The sequence below is a fragment of the Mastigoproctus giganteus genome, chromosome 14, assembly GCF_048544385.1.
Source record: "Mastigoproctus giganteus isolate SK-2022 chromosome 14, ASM4854438v1, whole genome shotgun sequence".
Lineage (NCBI taxonomy): Eukaryota > Metazoa > Arthropoda > Arachnida > Uropygi > Thelyphonidae > Mastigoproctus > Mastigoproctus giganteus.
The window spans coordinates 118,836,534-118,851,417 of NC_143588.1; the positions used below are offsets into that span (position 1 = coordinate 118,836,534).

A 14,884-nucleotide genomic window follows, 5' to 3' on the forward strand; every position below is an offset into this window, starting at 1 on the left:
GTTGTTCATCTTTTTATTTGTTTATCAAAATTATGAGTAAATTCTCAAAAGAACTGCTGACATTTATTTTTTATGAATCTTAAATCAACTAGTATAGAAGGAATTAAATACCAAACATTCAATTCTGTACTTATTTGTATATTCTTTTTATGCATATGCCTCTGCAGATTAAGCGAATCTTTCAATTTAAATTTGAACTTTAAATTTTAATTCTATCGGTTTAAATTTAACTTTTGGTTCGAAAATATTCTGTTGTCGTGGTAAAGTTTTACAGATGAAATCATTCCATGCTTTTTAATTAAAAAAAAAAAATTATATATATATACACACATACTAACACAGTGGAACACATGGGAAAACTCAAAGGGATGTAGAAGCCATTCTGACCTTATTCAGTGGAGATTTCTTGAAGAAAAAACCTTGAAAGGAAATGTAAAAGTTATATTAAAAAAAGAAAAGAAAATGGGCAGCATCGAATTATTTCTTATGTGAATACCAATGGATTAAAATATTCTGCCATAATTTCCTTATGCATTAAAATCCCGTTACGATGAACTTTGCATGAACACACAAATCATTTTGTTGTACTGAAATTTCATGCATATGAATATCGCTTAAAATTAATATAAGTAGTAATTTCTACTTTTTTTTTTTTTTTTTTACTTATATCAATTTTAAACATAAATCAATACATAAAATGACAATGTGTACTACAAAACAAAAATATTTTGTTCAAATAATGTCAGTTTAAAAGAAACTATTTATAAGAAATATCACACATTCAGAAATAAGTAGACATTCATTGTATATCTAACTGTATACAGAAGAATATACAATGAATGAATACAGTAGATATCCAATTTATTGTTACTTTTCACATATTATTAGGCCAGTTCTGTTTTGATGTTTATTTATTTATTTTTTCCCCACACCACATTAATAAGAAAATTCAAATTTAATGCAACTGATACAATTTTAGCAAAAGTGGACTTCAAAAATAATTCACTGTCATGAATTTCTTGTCAAAATTATTTCATTCAAATGATACAAAGCACTAATAGTAAGGGAAGTCTGCTGGGACCTGCAAAAAGTTTCATTAAAACAGTATTCGTTGTAATGGGATTTGACCATATCACACATTTCTGGGAGTCACACTGTGTTGTATGCATTTCAAGATTTCCAATGGATACTGCAAATTTCTGATGTACACCCTATAACTGTACAAGAATTTGTGTCTTCCATGCAGGGTTTCTCCTTAGCATGGCTCTTTATGTGTGATCGAAGATGATCTTCACGTGAAAATGTCTTGCCACATATTTCACACTGAAATGGTCTCTCTTTACTGTGAACTCTTTTATGTCTTTTAAGGTCATTACGTGTAAATGACTTCTCACAAATCTCACATGTAAAAGGTTTTTTTGTGTGAGCCTTTTTGTGTGCATTATAATTTCCTCGCTGTGAAAATGTCTTACTGCATATTTCGCATGTAAAGAGTTTCTTTCTGGTGTGAATGACTATATGTTTCCTACGATGATCTTCACGCGAAAATGCCTTACCACATATTTCACACTGAAATGGTTTTTCCTTAGTATGAATCCTTCTGTGTCTTCTAAGGTCATCTGCCCGTGTGAATGTATTGCCACAGATTTCACACATAAAGGATTTCTTTTTAGGAGTATAGTTGCTGCTGTGTAGTTTTAGGTGCACTTTAAGGTTTCCTTTACTTGAAAGTGTCTTGCTACATACTTCACACTGAAATGGTTTTTCTTTTGCTGCCAACTTGTCTCTAGTTTCTAAAATATCCTGCATAAGAAAATAATTCTCCATAATATCTCATTTGAAAATATCTAAAAATGTAAGCTCTTTCAGCATTTACTAGATGTGCACAGAGTTGAACTATATCACTGTCAAGTATTTCCCAATATCAGAAATATTGATAGATATTTACAAACTCCTGCTTATGGAGAAATCAGTCTTCACTCAGCATTCTTTCATACCAGCTTATGTGTTTGACTCATTTCTTCCTTTAACTTTATTTTTAACTGAAAAAAAAAATAAAGAAAAATACAAGAAATTACTATTTGTAATAAGGCATACTGAAAATTAGTACAGAATATGCATACCTGCCAATTCTCAAATTTAGTCAGAATTTTTTTAATAATTGGGTTGTGTTCAGTTATTGAAAAAATTGGACAGAACCCAATTCCAGTTTTTTGATAAATTTGGATTTCGAGTTTTCAGCTGTTTATTATTTTTCAAATACACAGAAATCTTACTTTATTTTATTTTTTCAAGTACAGGCCTACCACATTTCATGATATGCACTTAAAAGCAGATATCAATGCAGATCCGCTTTTATCTTAAGTATGGCAACCACATGAGCACTGTTATCGAGAACTTTGTTCTGTGTTGTATATTGCAGCTGTCTGCTGTTAAGAGGTCAGGTTACTTTACACAATATAGTAATATATAATAATAAAAAAATAAATTTTACATACACTTTCTCTAAATTTAGGATAATTTGTCTGTGAAAGGAGACTAGATTACACTGAATTTGCAATAAAGAATTTGCTGCTTCTGAAAACACAAACTAATACATTTATTAATAAGTTCAGATACAAAAATATAAACAAACAGGAGCTTTCAGGGTAATGTGCCCCTTTTTCAGCTGGACATTATATATACAAATTCGTTACATATGGAATATCAAAATAAGACTGGGCCTGATCATGTGTCAAACAGAGTAAGGCACATACAAGAGGTGAATGAACGTTACATGGAAAAGAACAATGAATGAGTCACTGGGCAGAATCAGACACTTGGTGCTGAGAATGTAAGGTATATATGCGAGATGTATGCCAGCACGCATCGTATTGTAAAACAGCTGCCACCATATTGGGTGTATGCGTGCACCTCTGTTATGATTGAAGACACTACTAAATTTGGTGTGATGCTTCAAGCCACGACAGTTGGCAGTAGTTATGTGAGTGATCTCGACATCACATTGGTGATCAAGGTCGTGCTGTTCAGACAAATAGTGTTCAGCAACAGCGGAGCGTTCGGACTCAGCAGACTGGAGGGCCCTTTCATGTTCCAAGACTCGATCTTGTAGCCTTCTAGCGGTTACAACTACGGCAATCAGGGCATGTAATTCGGTATATAGAACTGCTACATAAGAAGGAGGAGATTGGTGTTTTCACCCTACAGATAAATGATCGTAATTTCCTACCAGGAAGTTGTAAACACCTTATACAACAGGCACGTGGGATTCTGGAAAGGCATTCCAAAACACCCAGGTAGAATGGAATTTAGGCAGCTGAGATCACTTCATTGTTACGGGGTGGATTAGGTCATGCAACAAGCTCACAAGAAAGTAAATCACAGCTGTCTAGAATAATAGCTGGATAGACGCATCTTGAAAGGTCAGCTTTTATCTTTGAAATTTCCAACTGCCTATCATCTATACAGCTAGAGTGGCTCCAAGCGCAGGTAAGCAAGGCACATGCAATACTAAGTAAATGGCTTGGAGCATCCTGAAATAGGCTTCTGGGGTTGGGACAATTCATATTCACAAAAATTACACACATACACCAACCGTTACTAAAATAGCATTAGCATTAGTAGAGGCATATGATGCAAGAAAGCAAGCTTATGCAGCATCAGCCAAAAAAAACAAAAAAAACACTTCCATTTCACCCCTCCGTTCGTTTGAAATACCTGTCCAGTTGAGCCTTAAATTTATTTAGGCTATCAACTTCCACAACGAGGGATGGAAGTCTGTTCCACCAACCAACTACCCGCTGACTAAAGGCAAATTTCCGCACATCTGTCTTTGCTCAATCTGAATTTATGCCCTCTCAGGTGATTATTCTGAGCAAGAGGAAGAGTCCCATCGGCATTGAGCATGCTCAAACCATTCAAGGCTTTATACATCTCTATCAGATCACCTCGCCAGTGCCTAGTCTCCAGACACTGTAATTTGCAAAACTTAAGTTTCTTCATATGAGCAACCCTTTGTTCCATTCACTAATCCTGTTGCCCTTCTCTGTACTCGTTCCAGCAGCTCTACATCCTTCTTGAAATGAGGCCTCCAGACCTGTATACAGTACTCAAGGTGGCCTGACCATTGCCTTATACAAGGGAATAATCACCTCCTTATCCCTGCTAGAAAAATTCCTGTATATCATTGACAAGACACCATGAGCTACTCTTGCAGCCCATCTGCACTGTTCAGAGAACTTCATATCTGCCTACACAATTACCCCCAGGTCCTTTTCATTCTCTACCACTGTCAGTGTAGTACCACAGAGTTTATACGTTGCTCTGGGGTTGCTGTTTCCCATATGTAGTACTTTACATTTGTCAATGTTAAACTTCATTTGCCACTTCTCAGCCCATCTGCTCAACCTTTCCAGATCCTGGTTTTTTTTTTTTTATGTGAACCCCAAACACGAGCGGTATTAGAACCTATAGTACTTAGTACCGTGCTTGGGTTGGAGGTTGAGAAGAAAGAAGATATTTGTTGACATTGGACTTGAACTTCTGTAGATTGTAATTTTACTGTTGCAACAGCATAGCTGTAACAGTAAATACAGAAAACAATAATAGACCCAACAATAAACCCTGATGGACTCCACTAATAACATTAGTCCATTATGAGCAGTGTCCATTGATTACCACTCTCTGTCTGCTCCCCCTCAACCATCCCTTTATCAATAGCAGCAATTTGCTTCCAATGCCACACTGCTCCAATTTGTGCAGCAGTCTTCCATGTGCAACAGTATCAAAAGCCTTTCTAAAATCCAAATATATAATATCAAAGTTATTCCCTGCATCCAGTTCTTTTGTGATTGCATCATAGTATCCAATCAAATTGGCCAGGCAAGACTTTCCCTTAAAAAAAAAACCATGCTGTGTCCGAGCTATAACTGAAGTCTTGTCTAGATGATCCTGCAGTGCTTCTTTAACCTGTGCCTCCAATAATTTTTCTGGAACAGAAGTTAAACTCACAGGTCTATAATTACTTGTGTCAGCCTTTGATCCTCCTTTGGAATTGGGGTCACATTTGCACATCTCCAGTCTATGGGTACCTCCTCTGAGTCAAAGGAAGCTCTCATAATTATGGCTAAGGGTTTGCTTACTTTTTTTTTATGAAAACTCCAAACACGAAAGGTATCAAAACCTATAGTACTTAGTACCGTGCATGGGTTGAAGGAGAAGTATGGGGGGAGAGGGATGGCGGAAACTTTGCTCTAGAGACTAAACATGGGTTTCACCACTTCAAGCCTCCAATAAGCAAAGTGGTGGTATTTCACCGGTTTTGCTGACTCCTTAAATATAACTGGATAGATCCCATCCTCCCCAGGTGCCTTTCTTGTGTTTATCTTCAACAATTTCTCCTCCACTTTACTCTCAGTTATTGCAAGATTATCTAGCTTACTGCTAGAGTTGAATACACCTCTGGCATTCCCCTCGCTGAATAACTCCTCATGTGTGAATGTCGATTCAAAATATTCATTTAGTTTGTTAGCTACCTGAGCAGGATCATCAACAGTTGAACCATCGATATCAAGTGGACCAATCTGATTCATCCCCTTCCTCTAGAGTTTACATAAGTAAAGAACTCTTTGCTGTTTTTTCTTTGCATCCTTTGCCAAAGATTTCTCGTAATCTGCCTTCGCCTGCTAACCTCCTTTGTAACTTGGTTACGGATCAGCTTATATCTATCATAGGCGTCTGTGTCACATGTTAATTTATATGTATCCCATGCATTTTTCTTCTCTGCCATGTGTCTCCTTAGTTTATCTGACATCCATTTAGGCCTAAACCTTGAACAATATTTCTTAGTATAATTTACTTTTACTTTACTGTAAAATATACATAAAACTGATGAAATATATATATATAAAATAAGAAAAATTTATGAGAAAATAAAAGCGATAAAACAGTTATGTTGGTGTAACGAGGCGGCGGTTCAAAGATCGTCTGGGGGAACACATGAATGCTCTAAAATCTGCGGATTATGGGAAGTCTGGTGTAGCGGAATATTTTTGGGAGAAGTATCATCAGATCTCCCCGGACAAAACTGTCATCGTCGACCATGCATGTAGGTTTTGGGACCGAAAGTGGCTTGAGAGCTTGTGGATTTGTTCTTCTGATAACAATACCATTAACAGAGACAGGGGAATTCATGTGCATCCCATCTTTGAGGCGGTGATTCTTGGACGGGATGACCGGTTCTACCTGGGATGCTCCCAAGCCATTTCCGGTTCCAGTGCGCATGAAGAGAGTACTGCCCATGCTCCTGTGGACCACGTGCTGAGAGCCGTGCGCCTGCTGTTATTTAATGATTTGTTGTACCATAAAAATCTTACTGTTGAGAAAGGAGGCGGATGCCTCTGAAAGCTTCAGGATTTTAGCGGTTTTACTCTCATTGTTTTTATCGGTATTTTAGTTTCACTGTTTTATCACTTTTATTTTCTCATAAACTTTTCTTATTATATATATATATATATATATATATATATGTGTATATTTTTTTTACATTTTATTGTAAATAGATTTTATTTTAATTCTATATTAATTTAAAGAAAAGTTTTGTTATTTCATCAGTTTTATATATATTTTACAGTAAAGTAAAAGTAAATTATTTCAGTAACGGTTGGTGTACGTGTGTAATTTTTGTGAATATGGCTTGGAGCATGTTACAGGTCTGCACATGCTCCAACTAAAAGTAACTGATCACAAGTTGACTTGTTCACCATTTTTAACTTCATTATAAAACAGAAAATATTCTGAACAAACAGGCTCTAGTAAGAAACACTAGAGCCTATCTAGTGTTCCTGAATAGATAATGCTATAGTCTAGTGGTGTCCAACTTATGGCCCATAAATTATTTTTATACGGCCCGTGCGGAAAGTAAACTAAAACAGGATTTTAAATTTTGTTAATTATCAAAAAAATTTTCTCATTAAATGTTTTTTGTTTAGTAAATGTAATTATGTATTGTACTTAATAAAATTTTCTAATGTTTTCAATTTTAGGTGTATCGTCATTTATTCACCATAACATTGAAAAGCAGCAATCCTTTTCAGGTTGTAAATTTTCTAAAGTGAGCATTTAAAACCAAAAGTAAGATATTTTTTTTAAAAAACAAAAGTAAGTCATATTTTTATAATTTTAATAAAATCTAAAAAATAAATTACTGACATAGATTTGTTGTGTATAAAAGTGTTGAGAATTTACATTTTTTTATATAACCTGAAAAGAAAAAACAGTAAATTAAAATAGAAACTTCCTTTTACATGGAACAAGATATCAAAAATGTAACACACTATTTTTTCTCAAATCACTCAGTGAGGCCCATGAAACAAATCTAACTTTGCATATGGCCCATGTACGGGAAAAGGTTGGACACCACTGCTATAGTCCATCACAGATAATATTACATATAATATAATATAATATAATTTCTTAATGTAAAATGCAATTTAATTCTAGAAGGATGTCACTATAGTTTCTTCATTCCTACAGTTCATGTTTTCTTATAAAAAACATGATATCATTACCCAGATTAGGATTTCTGAGTTCCTACAATTAACTGATGATAATTAGGACAGTAAAAATTCTATCACTTCGGCTTTTCCAGAACCGATAAATGGGTTCTTGAAACATCTTGATTTGTTCACCCAGAGTGCATTTTATCTCAAATTTTTTCGCCTTCAGTCTGCATTTTGTACCAATTTTCATTCCATTTCACCGGAAATTTGGTCAACCCCAATCCATATATACCAGGTATCTATTATTATTTTCAGCACTATGAGAAGAATATATCTCTTGTAAGGTGAGCACTGTAAGTTGTTTGCACTACTGTAGAAGGTCTATATTAACTTGGCAATAGTATCACTCAATTTTGTAAAACAATAAGTGGTATAGGCCGACCGGGCTAGCCAGGTGGGTAAAGTGCCTGCCTGGCAACCCAAAGGTCGCGGGTTCGATTCCCGCCTCGGGCTTGGATCAAAGTACTGCAAAAACCTTGGGAGGTGCACTATGGCCACAGAAGCCGATGCGCCAACAACTACCAAACCAAAAAAAAAAAAAAAAAAAATAAGTGGTATCATGTATTCTAACAGGCCCCAAACTTTATCCTTAATGTTTGGAAAAAGTAACTGGTTTTTTAAATTGTGCTTATATTATGCTAATGCCTGATCAGTAATTAAAAATTTTGTAAATCTTACACATGTTAGAGGTACTTATGCTTTTTACACTCATTGGTTTTAATGAAATAAAGTCTACTAATTATGCTTAAATTTTTAAAATATGTTGGTACCATAAAAAATAAACATGAAACTATCAAATTTAAATTTGTAGAGTAATTTATTACACAAAACATTGTCATTATTCCAAAACAATAAATTAATACAATATAAGAAAACATTTTGAAAATAATATTTTTCAATTAAAAATAATAATAATAAATTATTGTGTCTGCCTGTATATGTAATAAAAACCGTAAAACATGAAATAACGAATTCATCTCTATATTTTGGGACTCCTGGGACATTCACTGCATACTCTTGGGGCATTCATTGCATACTCTTGGGACATTCACTGCGTATTTCGAACAAATAAAGGGGTGAAGTGGAAGTTTTTTGTTTTTTTTTCCTTTTTGGCTGATGCTGCATAAGCTTGCTTTCTTGAATCATATGCCTCTACTAATGCTAATGCGTTGGAATGAACGGCGGGGCGAAATGGGAGTGTCTTTTTTTTTTTTTTTTGGCTGATGCTACAAAAGCTTGCTTTCTTGCATCATATGCCACTACTAATGCTAATGCTAATAAAAATTCTGCATGAATCAGACAGAGAAATCAATGGCAATAAGGCCTCCAGACCAGTATAGTCTTGGAGGCATCATTTCAGAAGGATGTAGTTTGCTAGAGTTGTTTGGTATTTCGTTTTTAGGAGCATTAGCAACAAAGGCCATATTGCTCCGGGGATATGTGGTGGCCATTCCTAACCTTTCCGCATCCTGCATATTTGGTGGTCACGGGCTCGAACCCCGGTCTAATCAAGAAGCGTGTGCTACGCACTGCTGCTGCTCCTCCCCACCTGGCTACGGAGGCACCATGTAGAGTTGCTTAAGCATGTACAGAGAATGGCAACAAGATTGGTGAGGGGAACGAAGGAGTCCTGTTACCAAGAAAGGCTCAAGTTCTGCAAATTGCAGCAGCTGGAGACTAGGCACCTGTGAGGTGATCTGATTGAGATGCACAAGGCCTTGAATGGATTGAGCATGCTGAATTCTGATGGGATTCTTCAGATTATGAACCTGTAATCTGAGCAAGTAGTACTGCCCTGTTTTGTAACACAAGTGGTATCGAGTAGTCTGGAAGACCTCCAACTTCCCTTTGGGTATTACACTAATGCTTGATTCTTTACTAATAGAGCAATACTTATTTTATCATTTTTTTTAACAGTAATTCAAAATTCTGTAAATGTTGTTTGGCCACCAGAAACACTTAATAATTTTAATGAAAAAATAATAATAAAATAAAATAAAAACAAGTTCTTGTTATACTTAATTTTTAAAAGGTGTTGTAACGTAAAAGATAAAAAAAAACAAAATTATCATTTATGCATGAAACTTGAGCATTATTTCATAACAAATTTAAGAAAACATTCTGAAATTAACATTTTTCAATGGAAAATTAACAATAAATTTTATTATTTCTACCCACATATGTAATAAATACACACACTGGCCAAAAAAATTCAAACCTTTATTCAGTATTAAATTGGGCTACCTTTGTTTCAAATAACAGCAAGTGCACAGGTAAGGCATGGATTTTATAAGGCATTTTAGTGAATTTTGGTCTAATTGTAACCATTTTTCCAGCAAAATATCACACAGCTAAAACCAAGTTAAAGGAAGAGGACTTTATTGCCAAATAGCTCTCTCCAGCATTTTGAACACATTCTCAACAGGATTTGATCAGTGAATATGGAAGCCAGGAAGATGGTGGAAAACCATGTCATGTTCTCCAAAATATTCTTGCACAATTCTGGCACTATGCACTGTTATCCATAAAGTAACTATCCCCTTCAGGATAAAAGTGTAGCAATGCCGAATGCAGTAGTTTGAATACAAAATTCAGGTACTCCCTAGATGACATGTTGCACTACCAGAGTACCTGCCCACCCACTGATGATGAAGTCCACTAGCTTCGAAACGATCGTCTGGATGGTGGTATCCACTGAAAATAAATAACAGTAGTTTTTTTAGCATTAGCAAGGGCACATGATGCAAGAAAGCAAGCTTATATAGCATCGGCCAAAAAAAAAACCACACAGACCCTTCTCATTTCACCCATCCACTCGCTCCAAATGTTTGTCTTCTTTATTTGAAGTAGTGCAATACCAGCTATCTCATTGTGAAGGCACCCACAATATGAGATACAATTAAAACGATACCTTTACACTATATACGTAGTTAAAATTTATGGGTAAACTATGGTGTATCTATACCGATATTATATAGATAACATACTTTAATTTTGGTATTTGTATTATAATATTTAATTCACTTATAATAATATGACAAAAACCATTTCAATATAATTCAAATATGAAATTGAAATTATCTACTTACCATTGTAACGGGGGGGTGGGGGGTGAGGGGTCCCGCTCCAAGACGACCCCAACGAGGGAATAGCAATGTAATGAAGTAACGTAAACGATACCGCGTTGTCTCTCAGACACCCATAATTTAAACAAAAAGAAAATATACATTAATCCAAACACCAATTCATACAAGACTAAAATTGATAATCAGTGGATCACTACGATTAAAAATTTTCCCAGGGAGTCGGTCAGACTACAGATTACTTACTGACCACTCGTACCATGAGATACTACTGCTAAGTTAAAAGTAAATCATTTTTGCCCCCTCTTAAAAAAGTTCATGGACTTTTCCAACCGCTTCATTTTACAAGGTAATAGCATCTTTATTGAAAATATTTTATAGAGGAAGCTATATAAACAACTTTGAGCGTGGTATTGCAATAAAACTTACCTAAGCCAGAAGCGATGAGTTGAATGTGTGTGTGTGTGTGTATAGTGGGGTCGCATGTGGGGTATACAGCAATATCTCGTACCTGAATTCAGCTGCATATTCAATGTAAACATTGCTGAGATCAAGTGTTTCGTTGTTATAATTTTTATAGAATCAGGAATTTCTTACCATTTTTGTTCCATGCTTTCAATCACGATAATGAAATCGGAAAACTACAACTTATTTCTCAAAATACATTTTTACTTTTCAGCTTGAACTTTTTCTACATTCCACGCGTCTTCAGATTACACATTCACAATGAAATTCTCTTAAAACATTTCATGAGATATGGAAAAGTACACATTAAAATAAGCTTCGCATAAACTAAAGTTTAAATGAATTTACTGAAAGCGCAACACCCAAAAATCCCATCTCATACTCCTACCACGTCTCGCCTGCGAGGGGGAGTAATGATTGAAGGGAAGAAACTTGTCTGCCAACATTTCAGAAGTTTAGAGAAGAGAAGTGAAGAGATGCGGTGTGCTACACAAACACAAATAAATAAATAAAATTATACATAACTTAAAAATTCAGTAATGATAATATATTATTATCACTACTGAATTTTTAATAATAAAAGAAATTATTACAAATTGGAGAGCGTCACAGGTGTATGTTTCCTGGAAAACTTGCATGGTGTGTGGGATGAAAAATCCTCCTCGTCTTCCTGATTGTGGCCAACTGCAGCCTTGATTGAAGAGAACTTCAGAAATTTCTCCAGTTGTCCATAGAAACTAAAGCTGTGTGGTAGATGCTAAATGGTGTTAGCTTAGGTAAAAAAAATCCTATTAGTAGGGATATGATGCTTGGATGAAGACACGCGCAATTTATGTCAATAAATTGCGATTTTTTTCTGGTCGATTTTTCTGTTTTGATAACCCAAAATAAATCCTGGTATGAAAAAAAACAGATCTCTCTCTCTAGAGAAACATTGGTTTCTCTCTAAAGAGAGAGAGAGAGAAACCAATGGAACTCTAGAGAGAGAGTTTTCTAGAGAGAAAGAGAGAAGAAAACTTGATAGAGACCAACTAAGTCAGCGACGGAGTAAAAAAAAAAAAAAAAACATAAAATTTCCTTCTCAGTTATTTCTTCTCTTAGGAAATAGCAACCCAAATTAATGTAGTTGGAGAAGGATGTTACGTGGTGGTTTTCCATGGAATCAAGATTTCTGTAATGACCACTCTTATACCACTAAATATTAAGATATTTACTAAATCACTTTACGTTAACCTTGCACAACCGTACCTCAGACCATACATAGGCTGTTGCCAGCTTCCTGCTTGCCGAATGTCCCAATTCCGACTGCACTTTCTGTGCAGTCGGAATTGAGACATTCTTTCCCCGTTGCCCTTGACAGTAGTTACATCTTGAAATTTATCCCACGTTTAAAAATGTTCCCACATCAGTATATTAACAGTGCCTCCTAATGGTTCTTTCATATGAATATCTTAATGCCTGAAGAGTTCCTGCTGATAATCAGATCATAATATTGCATTCTCTTGTTCCCTTTCTAAAATGCTGCTGCTGTAGAAAACAGTTATCCAATAAATCCCCAAAAGCTTTGTCATAGTGTGAGTGATTAACTCATAAATTTCCCTCAATATCTGGAAAGTAGAAAATCCTCCATTATAAGACAATCTGATTTGCTGAGTCACTCTATTTGTCTGTCCAGTTGTTTATTATATATATATATATATTAGAAAAAGATCAGGCATTCACACACTGCAGGCTGAATTTGAAAAAAAAAAGCAATAACTTTTTTGATGAATGAAAAATAAATTAATGTGCCTGTTAGGCACTGTGCCACAATGCGATATCCACTTTCAAGTTACTCGCGGAGCAAGAAGCACACGAACAACATCCAGAATTGTAAACGAACCCCTAGAGTTTGGATTCGAAACGTCTTCATCAAAACTGAGCGAGGTTGTCGGGGATTGAGCACAGGATAGATGTATTTTTTATTACCTCACTAAAGTGTAATTGAACTACATTGAGTAACTAATAAATGTTCAATTTGAAGCCCTAAAAATTTACGTGGAGATAATTATCAATTACTTAAGACTATCCTAAATAATAAATTTCTAAATCTGAATCTATGTGTCTTTTACACTAAAGTTTAATGCTTTGCAACATCAAAAACACAGTACTGCTCCGTTACTGTTTTTTCATCCAATACGCAGCTCTCAAGGTAAGCTAGTACGGTCTGATAAAATCCACTGGCTCCCTTGCGTAGAGTTCACTTAAATTGAGCCTTCTTAACACAGTCCAATCGGAAATGTTTCACTTATGGTCGCAGCAACCTTAAGAGGTCACCGGCCATCGTAGTGTTCCGTTGTTGTTGTTGTTGTTGTACTAGTAGTGTTTTAGAAGCATCCGCGACTAAGGCCATATTGCTCCTGGTATAGTCTGTAAATCTGGTGATATCTGTAATGTAATGTCTGAAAAATTGCGTGTGTTCTGTGGTCGATTTTCTGTTTGACGGAAAACCTGAGTTTCCCGAGAAAAACCATGCTATCTTCACCTGAGACCAACTAAATCAGCCATGTTGTGAAAAAGGCCCATAAAAATTTCTCTCATCATCGAAGGTACTCAAACTCAGGTCTTTTCCACCTGGTGTGTGGAGGGCGGCGATTCTACTATGATATCCACTAGGGCGTAGAGTTCTGTACCCTCGTGGGTAGAACAGTTGATAGAATCGCCGTCCTCCCCACACCGCGTGGAAAAGACCTGAGATTCATGCCATCGATGACGTGAAGAAGTTTAATGGGCCTTTTCACAATGTGGCTGAATTAGTCAGTCTCAGACGCGGATAGCGTGGTTTGCTTTTTTCTCCCGGAAAATCGGGATTTTTGTCTAGCAAACTAGTAACAAATACAAACTAATAAAATCGACCGCGGAACGCATGCAATTTACAGAGTGTTTAAGGAGCATCATGTTCTTAGTCGCTGATGCTCCTAAAATCAAACAACCTAGGGTTCTATCCTGCTGTCAGAACCAGAGAGCCAGATTTTACCAGACAGTACTAGCTTACCTTGAGAGTTGCGTATTCCGATTCAAATGCAATAACGGAGAACCGGAGAGCCATCTGTTCTGGTTGATAGCCCTCAGGCGATCCAGACGAGCTCTTCTTGTAATATTTTCTGTCTGAGGAAGCCAAAAAACGGGAATGAAGTGATGTGTTTGCAACTTGTGTTTATAGCCATGAATAATTTGTGTAATATGCGACTCTGTAAGATGATAGATCGATTTCCATTGGATACTCGAAATTTGCATGCCAGGATACCTATTATACCAAATATTCGACTTCGGCTCCAGTTCACAATAAAATATTAATGAAAAACATTTTATTCTATTAATTTTGTCAAGCAGTATAACATAAGAACTTTTTAAACCTTTGGACGTTTTAACACATATCCCGTAGAGTGATTGAATTGAACCTTTTGGGAGTTTATTTATTATTCAGTTTATTAAGTTTTATTTCACCCCCTGTACAGCTGGTTAGCTAGAAAGGTGTGCATGGAATTATAAAAACATATTTAGATTCACAAAACATACTTCTTGTCATCTAATAGTTTGTAGGGTCCATTTGCAGCAGTTTGAAATGTTCAATATTTTCTGGGAACATGTCTCTAAGGCAGACGAGGTTGGTAAGAGTGTCACACCAAACTGTTGAGTCAGTTTGGTGGGATATAAGCACTGCGAAAGCAAAAATTAGAGTAGGAGTGTGTTATAGGCCGAATGACTTGAATGAGTACAATGAACCATTGTACAGAG

General features: G+C 35.7%; 1 protein-coding gene across 1 annotated transcript; it reads right to left on the reverse strand.

The window, feature by feature from the left end:
- Nucleotides 1-966: 966 nt before the first annotated feature.
- LOC150075677 (uncharacterized) lies at nucleotides 967-11,489 on the reverse strand. Its single transcript, XM_090388308.1, has 2 exons — nucleotides 11,240-11,489; nucleotides 967-2,042 (listed from the first exon to the last, which is right to left on the reverse strand). The coding sequence occupies exon 2, from the start codon at nucleotides 1,825-1,827 to the stop codon at nucleotides 1,171-1,173; it is 657 nt and encodes a 218-aa protein (XP_090244434.1). The 5' UTR covers nucleotides 1,828-2,042; nucleotides 11,240-11,489; the 3' UTR covers nucleotides 967-1,170.
- Between the last annotated feature and the right edge of the window lie 3,395 nt (nucleotides 11,490-14,884).